This window comes from Populus trichocarpa, chromosome 2 (assembly GCF_000002775.5).
Source record: "Populus trichocarpa isolate Nisqually-1 chromosome 2, P.trichocarpa_v4.1, whole genome shotgun sequence".
NCBI lineage: Eukaryota > Viridiplantae > Streptophyta > Magnoliopsida > Malpighiales > Salicaceae > Populus > Populus trichocarpa.
The window spans coordinates 12,851,189-12,869,405 of NC_037286.2; the positions used below are offsets into that span (position 1 = coordinate 12,851,189).

The 18,217-nt window shown below is 33.6% G+C and overlaps 1 protein-coding gene and 1 pseudogene across 2 annotated transcripts; one reads left to right on the forward strand and one right to left on the reverse strand.

Annotated features, from left to right (window-relative positions):
* The first annotated feature begins 1,622 nt into the window (after positions 1-1,622).
* Positions 1,623-2,954, forward strand: LOC18096371 (uncharacterized; annotated as a pseudogene).
* Positions 2,955-8,132: 5,178 nt separating this feature from the next.
* LOC7457385 (mitochondrial adenine nucleotide transporter ADNT1) lies at positions 8,133-13,176 on the reverse strand. Of its 2 annotated transcripts, XM_024596085.2 has the most exons (9): positions 12,762-12,910; positions 12,092-12,195; positions 11,953-12,001; positions 11,683-11,846; positions 10,962-10,999; positions 10,511-10,623; positions 10,115-10,228; positions 9,099-9,443; positions 8,133-8,494 (listed from the first exon to the last, which is right to left on the reverse strand). In XM_024596085.2, exons 3-9 carry the CDS (start codon positions 11,968-11,970, stop codon positions 8,411-8,413), a joined length of 876 nt encoding a protein of 291 aa, XP_024451853.1. In that variant the 5' UTR covers positions 11,971-12,001; positions 12,092-12,195; positions 12,762-12,910; the 3' UTR covers positions 8,133-8,410. The 2 variants fall into 2 exon arrangements, with proteins under 2 accessions (XP_024451853.1, XP_002302618.1); XM_002302582.3 differs by lacking the exon at positions 12,092-12,195 and having other exon boundaries at positions 12,762-13,176.
* Between the last annotated feature and the right edge of the window lie 5,041 nt (positions 13,177-18,217).

Consider the following 18,217-nt stretch of genomic DNA (forward strand, 5'->3'; position numbering starts at 1 on the left):
AGAATAAAAGATTCTTGTTGATATGATGCTCTGCTTATAATGGTACTCGAACATTTATGATGCTAATTACTTTATTTCAGGTTCATCTCAGTACAAATAGAAGCAATATAGATAAATGATGATCTATTGGGAGAGGTATATCATTAAATTGAATCTTATGACATGTATATTGAATAATTTTATTTTAATTTGTATATGAATGGTTACTTACATGATTGCCAAGTCAAAAATAAAAGTATTTGAAATACAAGGCATTACATCAGCCTTGTAAAAAAAAATGACAAAAAAGTTAAAGGGTGATGAAAATGACATGCATGAGGATTGAAGTGACAATTGTATACAGAAACTCTGTTAGTTAAAGGATTTCTTGGGATTGGTGAGTTGTAAGGAGTGAGGGTTATGCCAGCCAACATAATCGTAATGAGACTAGAGGGCCGAAAATTAGCTGTACTGATAACGGGTTACACGGAAGTGATGATTATTTTAGCGGTATGGGGCAAGCAACAAAAAGGAGAAGAGATGTTGTTTTGATACATGATAAAATGTCTACAACACATAAATGTTATAGTTTTAGTTTGTTATAGAAAACTATGAATTGAATGAGAATCAAGAATAAGGTGTTACTAGGTGAGTTCCAAGTGGTCATGGATTGAAAGTGATGGATGTGTAAAACGTTAAGCCTTATCATTTAGTCTTAAGAAAGCTGTTAGTGTATTTTTGCATCCAAAACTAGCTAGCAAACCAACAAGTGCTATTTGTTTTCTCATTTTGCCCAAACATAGATAACCTTGAAATGATATATGTCAATGCAAAAGAAAAAATGATGGCATGCATCATCCTTTTTCTATACATGGAGGTTTTGAGTTCATGCAGAAAACAAACTAACAAAAAACTTGTTTTCATATAGCAAACAAAGATAAGCTTGAGTACCGCACCTTATCCGAAGCATAAACTTTAAGTTAACACGGAACTCGTTCAAGAAATTCTATTGGTTGTTGTATGAATACATTAATTTCTAATTGCTATAAACAAATCAAAGTCCCAATCAAACCCTAACTTCTAAAAAATATTAATAGCAACAACAAAATGCACAGTTACAAGTTATAAACAAATTTGAGAATGTTTTTTTTAACATTAATTTGATTTTAAGTATATTAAGGGTTTATTTGTTTTTATGGCTGAAGTTATACTCCAACTGCACTTATAAAAGTGTTTGGTAATGAAAAAGCTTGTGTGAAGTCCATTCCAAATTTCGTTCGTATCATTGGTTTTGTAAAAATAATAATTTTCACGAGATAAATTAAATTAATTATTATTGATTTATGTAAAGTTACAAAAAGCTACTTTTAAAAAGTGTTTGGAAACACCAAGATATAAATAATCTTTTATATTAATACATGTGTTCTTGATTCAGTTATCGAACAATTTTGTTGCCACCCTTTTCCTGAAAATTCCACTACTTAATTCATACATATTCTTGATCCATTTTGTCTAGTTTCAATTTAGCTTAATTGTACTGTTCTTCTGAATCCTAATTTGGCGGAAGAAAACCCGTGGTTGAGTTTATGAGAGTCCTCTGTAAATCAACCAACTTTCTTCCAAACAAAGAACACTTAATATGATAAGGGATTTTGGTTTCTTGGTCTTTAATTTGCTTATTTGGTAAGTCATATATTAATTTGCTTATCCATATTGACATGGTTCAAGTTGATGTCCTAATAACTTTCTTCTTGTTTTTCGATTCTTGCTTGAGCATGATTATTAAATCTCAATGCCCCATTTGCAGATATTTTGAATTTTTAGTTTTAGAATGGAGCAGCTTAGACAGATTGGAGAGGTACTCGGAAAATTGAAGGTCTTGATGGTTTTTCGAGACAATATCCAAATCAATCCACGACAGTTTTGCATATGATTCAATTGCTGAAGAGATGAGACAAAACCTGAAATTTGAAGAGAAGAACGTCAAATGGGGAATACTAGAACAACCGTTAAGAGAGATTTGCAGAATATTCAAAGAAGGGGAAGGATACGTCAGGTAGTGCATGGAAACAAAGAACTGGTGGGCCAAAGCCATTGTCCTCTATCAGAACTCGGATTGCGTTGAGTTATACATCCATAACTTACCATCCTGTATCCTTGTTGTCATTGAAGCAATTGAAATTGCCGGAGAATTCTCGGGATTGGACCACGATGAGATACAGAAGAAGAGCCTTGTATACTCGAACAAATATCAGAAGGAATGGAAAGACCCTTGACTTTTCCAGTGGAAGTTTGCAAAGTAGTATCTTATTTTTCAGGAACTTTGCAATCTTTATGATACAGCTTGGAAAGAAGATAGGTGGATGCTCCTGAACAAAATCCTAGAAAAGAAGATGTCAGGCTCAACAAAGCAAGAGGGGCAACTCACAGTTGTTCTTTTAAAGAACTTGGAAGGATTGGAGCCTGTAAATGGGAAACTCTTACCTTGTTCAATCCTATTACGGTCCAAAGATTACCAGATAAAAAGATGCCTTGGGAGTAGGAGTCAGTAAAAGAAGATACAATGGCTGGATGAAAGCCTTGCATTTAGACATTTTTTTAGAGACATTGAGCCCCTAATTCCTGAGATTTCTTCATTGTTATCCCTTTCCCACCCGAATATATTGCACTTCCTTTGTGGGTTCACTGATGAGGAAAATAAAGAGTGTTTTCTAGTGATGGAACTAATGACTAGGGACCTCTGCTGCTACATTAGAGAGACTTGTGGCCTAAGAAAGCGAATTCCATTTCCACTACCCATCGCAGTTGATCTTATGCTTCAAATGGCAGAGGAATGGAATATATCCACTCAAAGAAAATCTCTTGGGTTCTACTTGGCAGCTCGCACGTCCCCGCAGGCTTTTACGATGCCGCGCTTCTTTTTGGTCGATCAATGATTGAACCTTAGTGCTTGTCCTGTACAACACCACTCTTGATAATCCTGTCGTAGTAATTGCAAAGGCCTCAGTCCATTTGTGGTCTAAAAATTCAAGTTATAATATGATAAGCTTAGTCTTTTTATATATATATAACCCTAGAAGTTTTATAATCTCTATCAAGTTTTTTAAAGAAATCGTAAATTTGAAATGTTTTTCTTTAGTTAGATCTGAAGGTGGATGATTATTACCTTCAATATTACTATTTATGCTAGAAGTAATAACTTGAACATGCAAAGAATTGGATTCCGAACTTGAAAGATTTGATTTTTTTGGTATAGGATTTGTCTGATTATTCATTTGAAAAAAAAAAAAAAGCTTGTCAAGTTAGAAGATCAAAAGAGTCTTAAAACATACAAGTCTTATCTTCAATATCTTCTTCCATAAGCATTTGCTTATGTACCTCAAAGTTGCATATAAAAATGTCAAAATCTTTAGGAGAGTCTTCTTTGTGAGTCAGATTTGAATATCGGGTTACATCAATTGGCTTCGAATAGAGTGAAATATAATGGAACCTCTTATAATTATTGTCAACAAAAGTATTTTCAAATCTGGGTCTGGAAACAAGTTCCTAATATGAGAACACAAATATAGGTTGGTTTCCTAATTGGATTCCATTCATTGAAATTGAATAACCTATTAACCGAGGATCCATTAAACTTATAAAAACAAAAATTCAAAGACCCTAGCTACTAATTAATAAAAAAAACATTACAATTAAATTAGGATAAAATAAAAGAGAAAAAAAATACAAGATTAGCTTAGATTCTACATATTAGATCTTGATGGATTGGGTCTTCGATCAAAAAGAGGAATGAGAGAGAGAGATAGGGCAGAGGGAGATGGTTGATGGGATGTAGGGATGTGTTACTACCGTGTCCAATTTGTTGTATCAAGAAAGGAGAATGAGAGGGGGGGATGACAAAGGAGGTAGTCTACTTATCTCTTCTGTTTCAAAAGAGGAGAGAACGATAGAGTCTGTGAGAGAAATGACATAGGGGATAGGGGGAGGTATGACTGGCTAGCGACTGCTATCAATTCAATGGAAAAGAAGGGGAGAATGTTTTAGGGTTATGTTAGGTTTTAATTTATACTTTTTTTCTATGTTGGTTTACATTTGGTCTGGTCCGGTTTACACGGTTTCAGATTATAAAGCCAAAACTGAATTGTACTAAGTGAGTTTTCTGGTTTTAAAATAATTTTTATTCAGTCTTTTCTCTTGATTTAGTTGTTTTCAGTTAATATTTTTTTTACATTTTTCTCCATTGATCGTTTTTTTAAACACCCCTAGAGGTGTGTCCTAAAATGGAGTGTTTTGGTAAGGTAACACTTTTTTTTTAAGAAATTAATTTATAAAATAACAAAGGCCAAAAAATAATTAGAAATCTAGCACAGTAAAGAAAGTCACAAATGACATCTATGACATGCGAGTTGCATATGCCATATACGATTCAATTGTCGCAGATACCATCTGTGACTTGCATTTCACAAATGTTATATGCAACTCCTCTAACAAAGATGTTCGGGGACAATATATTTTGCCATCAATTCCCTGCCAAAAAAAAAAAAAAAAGAACAATTCACACAATCACAAATAACTAGTTCTCTACCATTAAAACACAATTCACATAAGCAGCACATAATATATTCAATCACAAATAATAAATGTACATTGACAATTAAGATAAAATAATATTTTATTAAAAATTAAATTAACTATATATCTATTCACAATTATCATAACATATAATAATATGTAATTATATCTAATAATCTCCCCAGCTTGTCCAACTCATGATTGAGTTTGTAGCATCCATGTAGGTTTGAAAAGGACCAATATCATCTCAGCTTGTGGATGGACCAGGGTCGCTCATGGAAGCGCTTGGGGTGCTCGTGGACATGCCAGCATCCCCAACACTTCCACGATAAGCAATCTTATCTTCTGCTAATGTTGCTTCAACCTCTCTGACCTCTTAAAGTATGCCAAAACATAAATTGAGCTTGGTGTTGGCCACAATACGTCCCATCTCATTGACACCTTCACTGATAGTCGTTGCTGCTTTCTGAGCTTCCCATACTAAGTAATTAATCTATATACATACATTAAAAACCAATTAGTATTCATCATCTATAATAAAATTATTCTGATATTTAATAAATGTAAAAAAAAATTGCATACCAATTGAGTGTGCCTTGGATACCGGGAGGTTTAGTGCATCGGGTTGAGTGGACATCTCGGGAAACACGACCAGGTTGGTGTAATGAAACGATGCGTAATTGACATATATTATGTCATGTAGGTATCTATATCAATCGTTGGTTGCCACTCCTAAAAAACATGATCTCTCCTAGCATCCTAGAGATCATGGTAAGATGTATGAATTACCAACCAATTCCCCACGCGTTTACCTTGATGACTAATACTATGCAGTTTATCTTCGATATAAACATAATTTGGTATATGTTGAGATAGTCTAAATTGTCACATTACCCAATCTGGACAACACATCAACAATGCCGAAGTAGTGTAGAGGGACTTGTGCTAACCAAATGTCAGATCCCTCACAGTATATAGACAAAGCTAAAAGTATCAAGTCCTCCATATATGACATCCATATAACCTATTAGAACATTTAAAACAATTATCTAAAATAATAAATTGAAACTAAATAATTAACTTTAAAATAACAAAAAATGAAATACAATTATAATATATACTGGATGCGGTTGCTTTGCATCTAACTCACCATAATAAAACTCATGGACATGAGTGAGATTTACTATGAAATGTCTAGCCTCACACCATCTTAGATGGCCAATAGAGTTTTAAGTAGGTTTTGAAATGACTCTTCGTGTATACCAAATAACATCTCCAATATTTTTCTGTTTGACCATCCACGTCTTCCAATAAAAGACTTCATGCCAATAATCCCTCTTGATAATACCCTGAATCGTTGCAACGCTCATACTTAACTTTATTTTCACAATTGTCAACATCACATTGATAATTAGATTCGAGTCAATATGACGATGACAATACAAAACAAGAGGATTCCAATATGTGTGTGGCCCTTTCAATTTAGAAATTTCCCATGAATCAGACCTTTGGTGATACCCCGCATGCAAATACCATCTACAAACTGGTTCTTAAACACACTATAACTAAACATAGGACTTTGTTGAACGATGGACCTTTACTGCAAAGAATTCTTTATATGCCATCGCTTTACTGCATTAACACATTCAGACTTGCCTCTGAATCTTTTCTCAATCTCTAACTCATCAACTAATAAGCCTGAATGCCTATGACTATTAACCCAATCATTGCATCTATATTGGTCATCCATACTAACAACTTTAACTTCAGGAGCACAAGGTTTCATGTATTGATTAACAAGTTTAACTAACTTAGCATCCCCATCAACCACAACTCTATCAATGCAATGCTCATATTCGTCATCACTTGGTTCTAATTTTCCATAGCAATATGAAACATATGTCATACCCAACTAAGACTCTATAATAACTATTTTCAACACCGACATTTGTCTACTATCATTACCACCTAACCTAGATAGACCATCTGGTTAAGATACTTGTGTAGTTCTCCGAGAATTACTTGGAAACCGGGTCAACTCCATACTATAAGAGTTTCCTCGTCCTAGCAAACTCAAACATTGAATTCACACTCATGTCACTATAGATTGGTACACCAATATAATGAGCTTGACTAACCTTGATTTATAATATCCTCCAAGTAATTTCAACTTTTATTTCAAACATATTCCAGCCAAGTCGATCACATAACATTCTTGATAATTCATTATAAGAGATGTTTGATGTAGGAGTTAGGAATTCATGGCTTCCTCCATTATAAGTGATATTATTGTCGGTATTGATAATGATATCACAATAGAAGTATCATATTCCTAAATTATCAGACATTCTATCATACAACACAACCAAACACAATTATATTTCATTAATATCTTGGAGTTAATCAAAATGCATCAATTATCAACTAAACTTAAATTAATCAGTGAACACTTACATTCATCAAATTCTGGTACCATAGTAAAATTATCAAACAAATTTATGTATTTCATAGCTGCTATTATTATTTTATACAAAAGAGGATAGAAGTCAGAAGTGAACCGAAAGCAACAGGAACGAGCGCAGGAGAGAAGCGGGGGAAGGGACAAGCAACAACAAAAAAACAGGAGTAGGGAACAAAAGAAGCAAACGAGCAACGAAAAAGATAGCGAAGGAACCGAAGCCAGAATGGAACGTGAATCAACACTAAGAGGGCAAACACAGAAGGGGGCAGGCACAAGCAACAAAAACCTAAAATAATGATAAGTAAACAAAATAATATAATTATATCTAATTAACAACTTCAATTACATCTAATTAACCTAATTCCTAATTCAAAACCCTAAGATTCAATAAAATCAAATTAACACTGATTAAACATAAATTACATCAAATTAATTGAGAGAAAATGTTTAATATACCTCTATGAATGAAATGTGGGTGGTGAGGGTGGCTGATTTAGTCGGAAAATTCAACATTCATCGCTAGTAGAGAGAGAAAGTGTGGCTACCGCATTTAGAGCTAGAAAGACGTGCGCGCGCGCGAGTGTTATAAAGCTATTAGAGGGTGTTTTTGGAGGTAGTGAGAGATTAGCCAATGGTTAAAGGGAAGGGGGAGAGAGAGAAAGATACCTGGTTTTTAATTCGAAATAAAGAACAACACACACTGTGTGTGTGTGTGTGTACACTAGAGGGTGTTTTTGGAGGTGAAGAGAGATTAGCCAATGGTTAAAGGGGAGGAGCAAGGGGGAGGGGGAGAGAGAGAGGAGGAAATGAGAGAGAAAGATACCTGGTTTTTAAATCGAAATAAATAACATATACTATTTGCGACTCGTTCAAAGATGCTAGTTTTTCAATTATTTTTTCATCTGGGTTACTTTCCTAAATTTTCTTTTACTGTGTTAAAAAAAAAAAAAACTCTCCTAAATTGCATCCAGGGGAAAGAGCTTTGCCTCGGATCTAGAAGCGCTTTGGTCCCTGCAACTTTGCGCCTAGAGCGCTTTTAGTAACGCCAGACATTATATTATGCAATTATATTTTTAGCATTATTTGCAGAACGCTGCCATCCGTGCAGGCACACAAAATATAAAGAAGGGAAAGTCAATTAATAGCTAGTAAGTGCAAATTAAGCTTCAGAAAATTACTTCAGCTCTTATGAAGCATCAAATTACAAATCATGAGTCGTCCCATCAGCATGCTTTATTGACACAACATATGAATGAGAATCTTAAGGCTAAGCATACAGAGTCTTAAACATGTTTCTAAACTCGCTCTTTTGCATGAGCTAGTTTACCTTCTCTCTATTCCCTTGCCTACAAAAATAGCACCCTGATTCAACAAATATCAGGCAGGACCCCTGGGAATTCAGTCTGATATTCTGATCTGGACTCCTAAAATGTCTTTCACCATCTCATATGTCACAAATGCAATTGCTATGGATGGAACTACCTGAAAACGTGAAAAGAAATTAATTTGAATGCTATGGGGGCAGCAATTTAGGCATATATAAAAGCTGCGTTAGACCCAAAAGAAAATATAAATCTAAACCATGCGTGCTCTAGGTTCGATTAAAGTGGCTTAACTAAAAGTGTAAACATGTCATTCAGACCTCCTGCAAAATGTTTGCAGAATGGAGGTTTTACACACACACTAGTTGACAATGCTGGCAATTTTTCTGTTGATCAAGGCATTCAGACATAAATCTTTATTGAGTAGGATAAAAGTAAACCAGTTACTCCAGAATCAACCAACCAATCCTATTTTGGAATGCATGGTAAGTTATGATCCATGGTTAAGCAGCCCCTGCAGTAACTCCATAAATTTGAGCATGCAAAGAATTGTAGAGATGCTTGACACTAATTCTCAAGACACCAAGATTCTTGCAAGAGGAAAATGCCACAAAATAACAGGAAAGCCCAGCGCAACCAACAGCCAACATTGGCTGTCTTCCCATCCTCACCATATCCTTCTTTTAGGAAACTATGATCAGGTGAAGTTAAGGTAACCGTTGAAAGTTATTTACAAATGAAACACTGAAAATAGAACAACTCACCTTCACTGAGTTTGGTACCAAACCCTTGTATAATGCTCCAAAGCCCTCATGCCGAACAGTTTTCCTGAATGCATCAATCATGCCAGTATACTCGAGTGGGGCCTTGCTCCTCCCATCACCAGTGACGATGGAAGCAGCACCTTTCCATCCCACCATTTGCATCCGCCGGCGAATAACATCAAGAGGATAAGCAACAGTTTGGCCAACGGTTCCAGCTGCAGCCCCACAAGCTAGCCTTGTAGTCACATTCAATTCAGAATCTTCAACGAGTCCAGATGGTCTAGCTTTAACCAACCAATCCTTTAGAGATTCATACACTGAAAAGTTGAGACCCACGTATGGAATCTGCCAACAAGAAGCACCAGTACAGGGTTACAACCAGCAAACAGACAGAAACCACTTTGGTCCTTGGGTCACATAAGAATACCGAGGAATGTGATATTAACAGTACCAGCAAAGATGTCATACTTATTTATTGTCAAAGAACAGGGAGAATGGGGGCTGGTGGGTTGTCTTTCCCACATATAAGAACATCAATGCTAAGATTTACGGTATTAAGCCCTATAGACCCTTTGCAAAATATAAGAGAAAGAAGCGGGATGGGGAGAGTGAAGCCAACGCATACATCATAGTTGCACCAGTAAAATCTCATCTTAGCAGCACATAGCTCCAATATTCTCTCATCTGGTGCTAATAATTCCAAGAACAAATAAGATAGCATACTTAAATCATCAAATGAAGAACTCAACATAGGCTTTCTATCTAAGTGTGGCATAAAAAAATGTCTAGTATAATCAGATATATAAATCAAGATATAGATATAGCAATGGCTTTACTTTCCAACTTTAGACAAAGAAAAGAAGATGCCAGGTTATCAGTTGGATGAAATCAAGACATGTGCACCAAGCTACAATAGAAATACCTTAAAAGTGTCTCATTTTAGAAAATACAACCCATAGCACAAGCATTTTACGAGAATGTTAACATGCAGTGTTATTTAGCAATTAATGACTTACAACTCCAATGACAGAAGGAAGCCAGCCCTTGTACAGTGCCCGTGGGCCTTCTTGCCGAAGCACGGTTGATAGAGCATGGAACATTCCTCTATATTGATGAGGTGATTTCTCAGTCTGCAAACACAATAAAACAAAAAATTAAAAACTTTGTATTGAAAAATCCAACGCGGAGAACCCCAAATAATCTAAGCAAATAATGGGGCATGTTAAATAAAATGAATTTTCATTTGTTCCAATAAATAATTTTATTGGTATGAATTTATTTCCATGCCTTATTAAATACATTTAAAAATCTTTCAAGAAGCTTCAAATAGAAGTATAATATTTTTTAGCATATAAAACAAAGGAAAAAATCCTTCTCCCAGGGTTTTTCCAATGGAACCTCAGTGATCATACCTGTACAGTTAGCCTGCCTCGTACCATATCCAGGGGATAAGTTGCAGACATTGCTATAATTCCTGCACATGCTCCAGCTCCAAGGCGTAAAAGAGGAGTGAGCTGAGCATCCTCTGTAGGAACAACAAGGGAAGGACTCACATACGTGAGAATACCAGCACAAAAACTGTGATGAAAGGCTACTTCTACATTCAATTTCACTAATAAGGTAAACCAAGCATCCACTAACTCAATGTTTTTCATTGCATTTCTCTCTGCAACTAAATGGATGTGTAAAGAAACTATATATTTTTCTAATAATGATTACTGGAAAATATAATTCTGGCAGGCTGCCTAATCTGAATAAAAATTTTCTGCCCCAACAAAACTTTAGAAAACATCTCCATTAAGTGTAATGTAAATTCACAAAGAATATCTAAAACAAAGTGATGGAGAACAAAGATTGACATACCATTACCAGTTTGCTGTTGATAGAGATACAATATTCCCCTGTCATATGGATATAGAGGACCCATCAGGAAAAGGAAAAAAAAGTTTACACAATGGATCTTACATTAGAATCATGAACAGAGGTGATTTGAAATGTTTGAAGAAAGAAATACAGGCTAACGCCTAGAACAAGCAGTATGGTGTAAGTGTCTGAAACAAAAAACCCCACATTGGCAGGACTGAAGAAAGCAAAGCAGTTTATGTCTGAAGAAACCATCACCAAATGGCTTAGACCATCTTGGTAGAGACTGGTCCAGTAATCAGCAATAAAGCCCACTGGCAATCCAAGCAAAAAACGACAATAAGTGCAAGATCAGGTATGCCCGAATTTCAAAAGTGACAGAAGTAAGCATGGCGTGCTTCCTTTGTAATAATTGTGTATGAGTGAGTTGAAAAATCAGTCTTCTGCAGATATAAAGATGAAAATGAGAGTAGAATGCTTAAACGCATTTTCTCTCAGTGCACAATCAATTCTAAATCATTTACATAGCTCACATGTTATCATGATTAAAACCATATATGCCATGTATTCACCAGTTGAACAGACTTGACAATTTTCTTTCACTGATATGGATCAAAGAAGAATGAGGGTAATTAAGACCACACAAGTTGCCCTCCTGTATACTATAAAGTATATGCGTCTTTCAACAACCAATGAAATCAAGATTTTCAAAGAATCATACTTGGAAGCTTGCTCATAGCTGAAAAACTTGACTGCCGAGTTTGGGACAATACGAGCACAATTGGTGCCATTGCCTTTGAATAGTCCATGAAAACCCTCAGTCCTCCATATGTATTTCAACCCTTGAATTGTTCCATTGTATTTTATGTTATGTGGATTTTGAACCTGCAAATTGTAGGATTTCATCAATGCAAAATTTACATGTGAGTGCACATTCCAATGGATGTGAATGAAAAATATCCAATGGAACACAAACATCAGGAGATCTAACCTGTAGCAGTATTTTCATCCTCTCCAGGGGAGCAACAGCAGTGCGAGACCTGAACACGCATGCAACCATTTTAGTTGGAGAAAATTCGATGTAGCATCACCACAACAACAAAAATCATAAAAGGTAAAAGGTGTACAACCTCTGCCATCCGCACTCACATTCAAGAGTGATCCCGTTGGGAACAAAACATCTAGACTACCATACATGGTAAAAACAAAAATCATCTTGCAAGTGTAAAAGCACCTGAGTTAAAAACAAATCATGAATTTGAAATAAACAATCTAATTAGCACTTAATTTTCTATATTCACTGAATTACAAGTAAAACAAAGAGGAAGGAAAACAGTATCATAAAACTAGTGCATCTAAAGTATTGTAAGTTTTATGCAGGTTCAAGTTCTCTGGAAAGTCATTAACCCACCTCAAATTATTCAAATTTTTAATATTTCTAGTTTCTTCACATTCTTGAAAACCAAACTTTCATACCCTAACACGAAAGTCACGGCTTTTTGTATTAGGAACTTCATTTTGATTTGATTTTTTTCCCTATCATTTCCAATCCTCCTCAAAACTTTTCTCCAAGACTGAACAAAACAATAGCTTGAAATTATGAATTTTTTATAGATCAGTAGTACGAAAATGAAGCACCATAATTTCATCTGCTACCTACTGCAATAATTCCTTTAGAATTAAAAAGTAATAATTACATAGATAATATTAAATTCCTTCAAAATACTAAAATATCTTCTTCTTTTTTTAAATAAGCAAACTATCTAAATAGCAGCTGCTAAAGCAGATATGAGAACTCACACTCCACCAGCAACACCACCGGCAACAAGAGACTTGCAGATGCTAAGAATAGCAAGGCTAGGAGCCTTGACTCCTTCTCTCGCAAGCTTAGCTTCCTCCGCCAAATTGACAATAGTAGTCACAGCCGATTCGCTCGCCTTCACATCCTCCGATGCCATCGATCGATCACCAAAAGAAAACCTCAGTATAGTCAACTCTGTGAGATGAAGAGATCTCGGATTCTTCGGCAATCAATCTGGTCGGATCTTAATTATTCTTATTTAATTCAACGAAGAGGTAGTCTCTGCATTACTTTCTTTCTTTCTGCAATGACGGCTCTTGAGAGAGGTGAGAGTACGCTGAGGCCTCAAGCTTAGAGCGAGTGGGCGTTGTGTGACGGGGGGTTTGGTTTGCCTTTCATGTGCGTGGATTCGTTTTCGTTTGTTTTATTTTATTTTTTGTGTAGGTTGTTGTGATCGCTAGTGGACAAGAGACGTTTGGACTCGCTGCGGACTGGGACACCTAGAGGTAGGTGAGGTGGTCCAATTACATCTCATCGTCTAGGATGTGTTTGGTTCACCTTTCTTCTTATGATCATTTGGTTTTTTAAAAAAAATTATTTTTATATTAATAATACTTTTTTTAAAATAAAAAATTATTATTATTTAAATAAAAATCATTTAATTTTTTTTTATCACTATCTCAGATACAAGAGAGAGAGAGAGAGAGAGAGAGAGAGAGAGAGAGAGAGAGAGAGAGAGAGAGAGAGAGAGTAGATGCAAGCATAAGATTTATTGATGATAAAGTTACATTCTAAAACTACTTGTCCTTCCTTTTATGTATCTTTTATTGATGGCTTAGAATTGCAAATAAATGTGTTACCTACTTTCATAGGTACATTTATTCTCCATCATTTTAAATATTTTGATTAAAATTAAACTCATAAATTAAGAAAAAAAAATAATTTGAGGGAAAGAATTATCAACCATTAATTGTACATAAATTATTAAATTAAGCTCATAAACATGATTTCTTTTTATATATTGACGAGATATTCTTAAAATCAACATTAATTTTGTTGCATGTTATACGTAATTGTCACTAACTATAGTGTTCTTGAACTTGTTTCATGATTATATTCATTGATAATGTTTCACACATTTCAATCTGAATTAATGTCTAAACTCAAATTCATTCATATAACTAAATTTAGAAATAATAATACAAACCATTTTTTTAAAAAATCTTACATATCCATATATGACACAATGTTTAATTAATTGCACTCTTGCGAAAAATGCATCAAATAATTATATCATCCAATACACGTGCCCTCATATCACGTTTCATCTATATTTTTCAGACAAATGGCTTGAATTATATTTCAAAATTAAAACCAGCGAAAAGAAATAATATAATGTAAAATAGATGTTAGTTAAAAGTAAACTTTGTAGTTGAAATTAAGATGGAGGTAGTTGTGTAGTAAGTGTAACGATGTTGAGGACTTGGGATTGAGGATTGGTACTTTAGATGTTTTTTAATTTCGAAGTAACAACGGAGAGAAGGAGAAAAAATAATTTATGGTTATTTTATGCGCTCGTATGACATAAGTTTCTGGAAGAATTTCTTTAACTTGTTTTACTTTCTAGTTATTTTAATTCATGTTTTATAATAAGACTGAGAGTATTTATATAAATTCATTGATAAAATATCACAACTCAATCTTGTGCATTCTAATAACGTGTTTGGATGTGTAGTTGCGACTGTTTTTCAAAGTATATTTTACTCGAAATTTATTAAAATAATATTTTTTTTATTTTTTAAAAATTATTTTTTACTTTAGCGCATCAAAATAATCTAAAATTATTAAAAAATATTAATTTGAAGTAAAAAAAATTTAATTTTTTTTTAAAAGTATTTTAAAATTAAAAAACAAACAGAGCTTAAATTTAATGAATTTTTTATTTTAAAAAAAAGAATATATATAACCGACTCTATAATCACAATTGTATGAAATTTTTTCTATTATTAGGAGTTTGTGTTGGTTTGACTTTATGGTAGTTTTTTTCAAAAATTATTTTTTATCTAAAAAAATATAAAAATGATATTTTTAAAATATTTTTTTACAATTTTAATATATTAATATAAAAAATAAAAGTAAACTTCTAAAAAATATCATTTAAAAATATTTTAAATTTAAAATAACTTTTAAAAGTCCAGATGCAACTTGTGAAAAATGATGGGTCCAAATGCAATGATGTAACTGGACAAGATGGGTTGCTTTTGGTAGCCCAGGCAGCAGTTGATCACATAGGCTGGATCCATGGAATTCAACAAAAGGCCTAAATTGGAAAGGTGGCAGTTGGAGACGACCAATAAACTACTGGTAGTATTAAGAATAGAAACCTCAGCCTACAGACAGTGGACATTTGTATGATTCATTATTTTCTACTTTTGCCTTCCTCCTTCTCGTACGGAAACCCAACGAATTTAGGTTAATCGTTTGACGACCTTGAGTGGCAGACACGTCATATTTCTTCTGCCCGGTCGAGCCCGGTTTGGTTTTAGAAAATGGTACTAGTACGCTGCCTGCGCACTGTTAGAAGATTTATGTTTTAAAAATATTTTTTATATTTTTATATATTAAATTATTTTTATATATTTTCAGATCAGTTTTGATGGGTTGATGTTAAAAATAATTTTTAAAAAATAAAAAAGATATTATTTTAATAAATTTTCAAGCTTAAAATATTTTGAAAAATAATTACTATCACACTATCAAATACCTTCTAAATCGATGAAAAATCAAGGAAATAAAAAATTGACCCAAGCAACCAAACCAAGAAAGGCAATCCAAAACATTATGACCCGAAATGCAAGAGGTATATGCTAAATAATCCAAGAAGGTGTACTAAAAGTCATGCCAAACATTAACAAAAGCTAGCTATTCAATAAATTCCTAACAAAAACGAAAGTAAAATCCACAATATATTTAGAGTATCAACACAAGTTAAATTAAAATATGCTAACAGAAGCTAATGTCAAGTACTAACTTGTCCCAGCAACCTTAAAAGTTGAACTAAAACCCATTCTAAACATCAGCAGTAGCTGCGACCACAAATTAGTGATGCCTGACAAAGTTTTAACCATATATATATTTACTTGGATGTTTCTTGTAGAGAAAAGAGAAGCAGCTGAGAGGTAGCTCAACACTGTAGACAGCCAAAGATTTAGTCTTGTTAAAACTCTTCCTTCTAGGAGGGATTACAGATTGAACAAAACAAAGCATTGATTCCCACTAATTCCTATTCAATGAATCACCAACAAACATAAACCTCTTATTCCTTAACTTGTCTTGCAGTATCCTTGGCTTGAACTCTGAACCGACAAAGACATAAAAGCCATCCAAAAGATGAATCAAAATTAAGAAAAAACATGTAAAATTAATGGATTCGAGAATTGATCAAATATTTGCTTGCTTCAGCAAACGAAAGTAAAGTGAAAAAAACAATGCAAAGCAAAGAACACAACATAATCTACCAAAAAAAAAAAACATGCAACGACAAACAAGGTTAACATAATCATAAATGAAGAGATACATGTCTTTGCTTTCATATATCAATGTCAACATCATCTTCATAACCCGTCTAAAGTGTGATTTGGGAATGTCGGTCCAATGGAATTTTTAATATGGGCCAAAGCTTAATAGAATTTATAAACCTTCTATAAAACTCTAAATTACATGCAACAATTTTTTTTTTGTTTTTCTTTTGCAAAAATCAAAACATGCAATAATATATATATGAGAGACTTGGCCATGCAAGATTTTTAAAGAAAAAAACTTGATAAACCCTAATTTTTTGGTTTTGAATAAAAGAGGATCATGTAACCATAAATCAACATGTATTAGATATTTCTCCTTTAGCTAGAAGCCGATACCATAGTTTAGATGAGTTCATTATGATATCCCAACTCAGATTTCCTAGCAAGGTAATATTCTGTTCCCGAGCTTGCCTGATACTAATCCCTCCTTCATCTTTACTTCTAATAATCAGGTGAACAACCCTTGCCATTTTGCTTGGAAGACTATATAAAGGATCACATTCGGTTTTGTCAATGCAATTACAAATGGATTACGGAAACCACAAAGTTTGCATAGAATAAACAGACATATAAGCAAGGGTAATCTTGGTCCAAGTACCATGTAATCGGAAGCTAAGTTGATGCAATCCAAGCTATTCACAAGATTTAGAGCTAAAATATTTAAAGATACTTTTAATGGATTTTTAAAAAATTATTAAATAATAAAATATAAGACTTGATTAATTTAATTCATGTTCAAGAAAATCTTATAGGTGAATATTCAAACATTATAAAAAAATTAAAATAAAAAGATTTAAATCTGTTAGTTTTGATCTGTATCTATTGTTTTGATCATAACTTGAGATACAAAAAGAATTTTAATGATATTCTAGTTGCATTGGAAAGTAGATATCCGTAACTTTCCAAGAATATATTGCACGCTTTCTAATTCATTAATACAAGAGAGAACTATGCATTTGAAATTAAGTTTTGATTATGTCAATACATTATGAAAATGACTTTAATCTTATTTAAATGAGTTGAGCTATTATTTTATTTATCTTTTAGTTATTTTTAGGCCCGTTAGAGATATTAGAGTTTTTATTTAAATTTGGGTTCATTGAATTAATATTATTTATTAGGTTTATCCATATCCATTAGACATATTCTATTAGATTTATGATTTTTTTTAATATAAATAATCTTTTGTAGAGATTATTTTATTTTTTAAAAACTGTTTTTAATAAAGAAATTAATAATTGTACTATTTTTTATATGGTTGAGTGATTTCCATACTAAAATTTTTATTAAACTTATAAACTTTTTAAAAAATTAATCAATTTTATTTTGATTTTATACTATTTATTTGTATCTTTTTATAAGCCTAGGGTACCAGCAATATAATCTAAATATCTACGGGCAACTCAGGAATGAATACATGGAATGCCCAAGGAGCGACCAAGGTCACTAGTAAAAGGAAATTTACACATCGAGCAATCTGCTGCTCTTTTTTGTCGATGACTAACCACTGGAGCTGCAAAAACCTCGGATTTTTTGCCCATTAATCTTCATCCCCGAAGCTGACAAAACTCATTCAGAGTCAGCTAGACAACCGAACTCTACTACTCTTCGCCTTTGTATCAGGAAAACGTCTGCGAAGAGGAGGGGAGAAACGGAAGGGTCCCCATTAGTCTTTTCTCGATTTCTCTTCGGCTGCAAAGGCCTGTGAAGACGAACTTCCTACGTCAAGAACTGGTTAGTAGCCCATGTATAGCCAGTAGATGATGTAATCTGGGCCTAACTCCAATACACTAGGCTTATAGCAGCTGGCCCGGCCTATATTCAGTTGCTTATTTTCTTGTTCTTTTAATCGTTCGTGATTATCTTGTATCATT

Coding starts and splice junctions, on each gene's coding strand:
- LOC7457385 (XM_002302582.3), bottom strand. CDS start 12,919: ATGGCATCGGAGGATGTGAAGGCGAGCGAATCGGCTGTGACTACTATT. Junction 11,000..11,682: donor AGCTATGAGCAAGCTTCCAA/GTATGATTCTTT, acceptor TCCATATGACAG/GGGAATATTGTATCTCTATC. Junction 8,495..9,098: donor TGGTACCAAACTCAGTGAAG/GTGAGTTGTTCT, acceptor TCACGTTTTCAG/GTAGTTCCATCCATAGCAAT.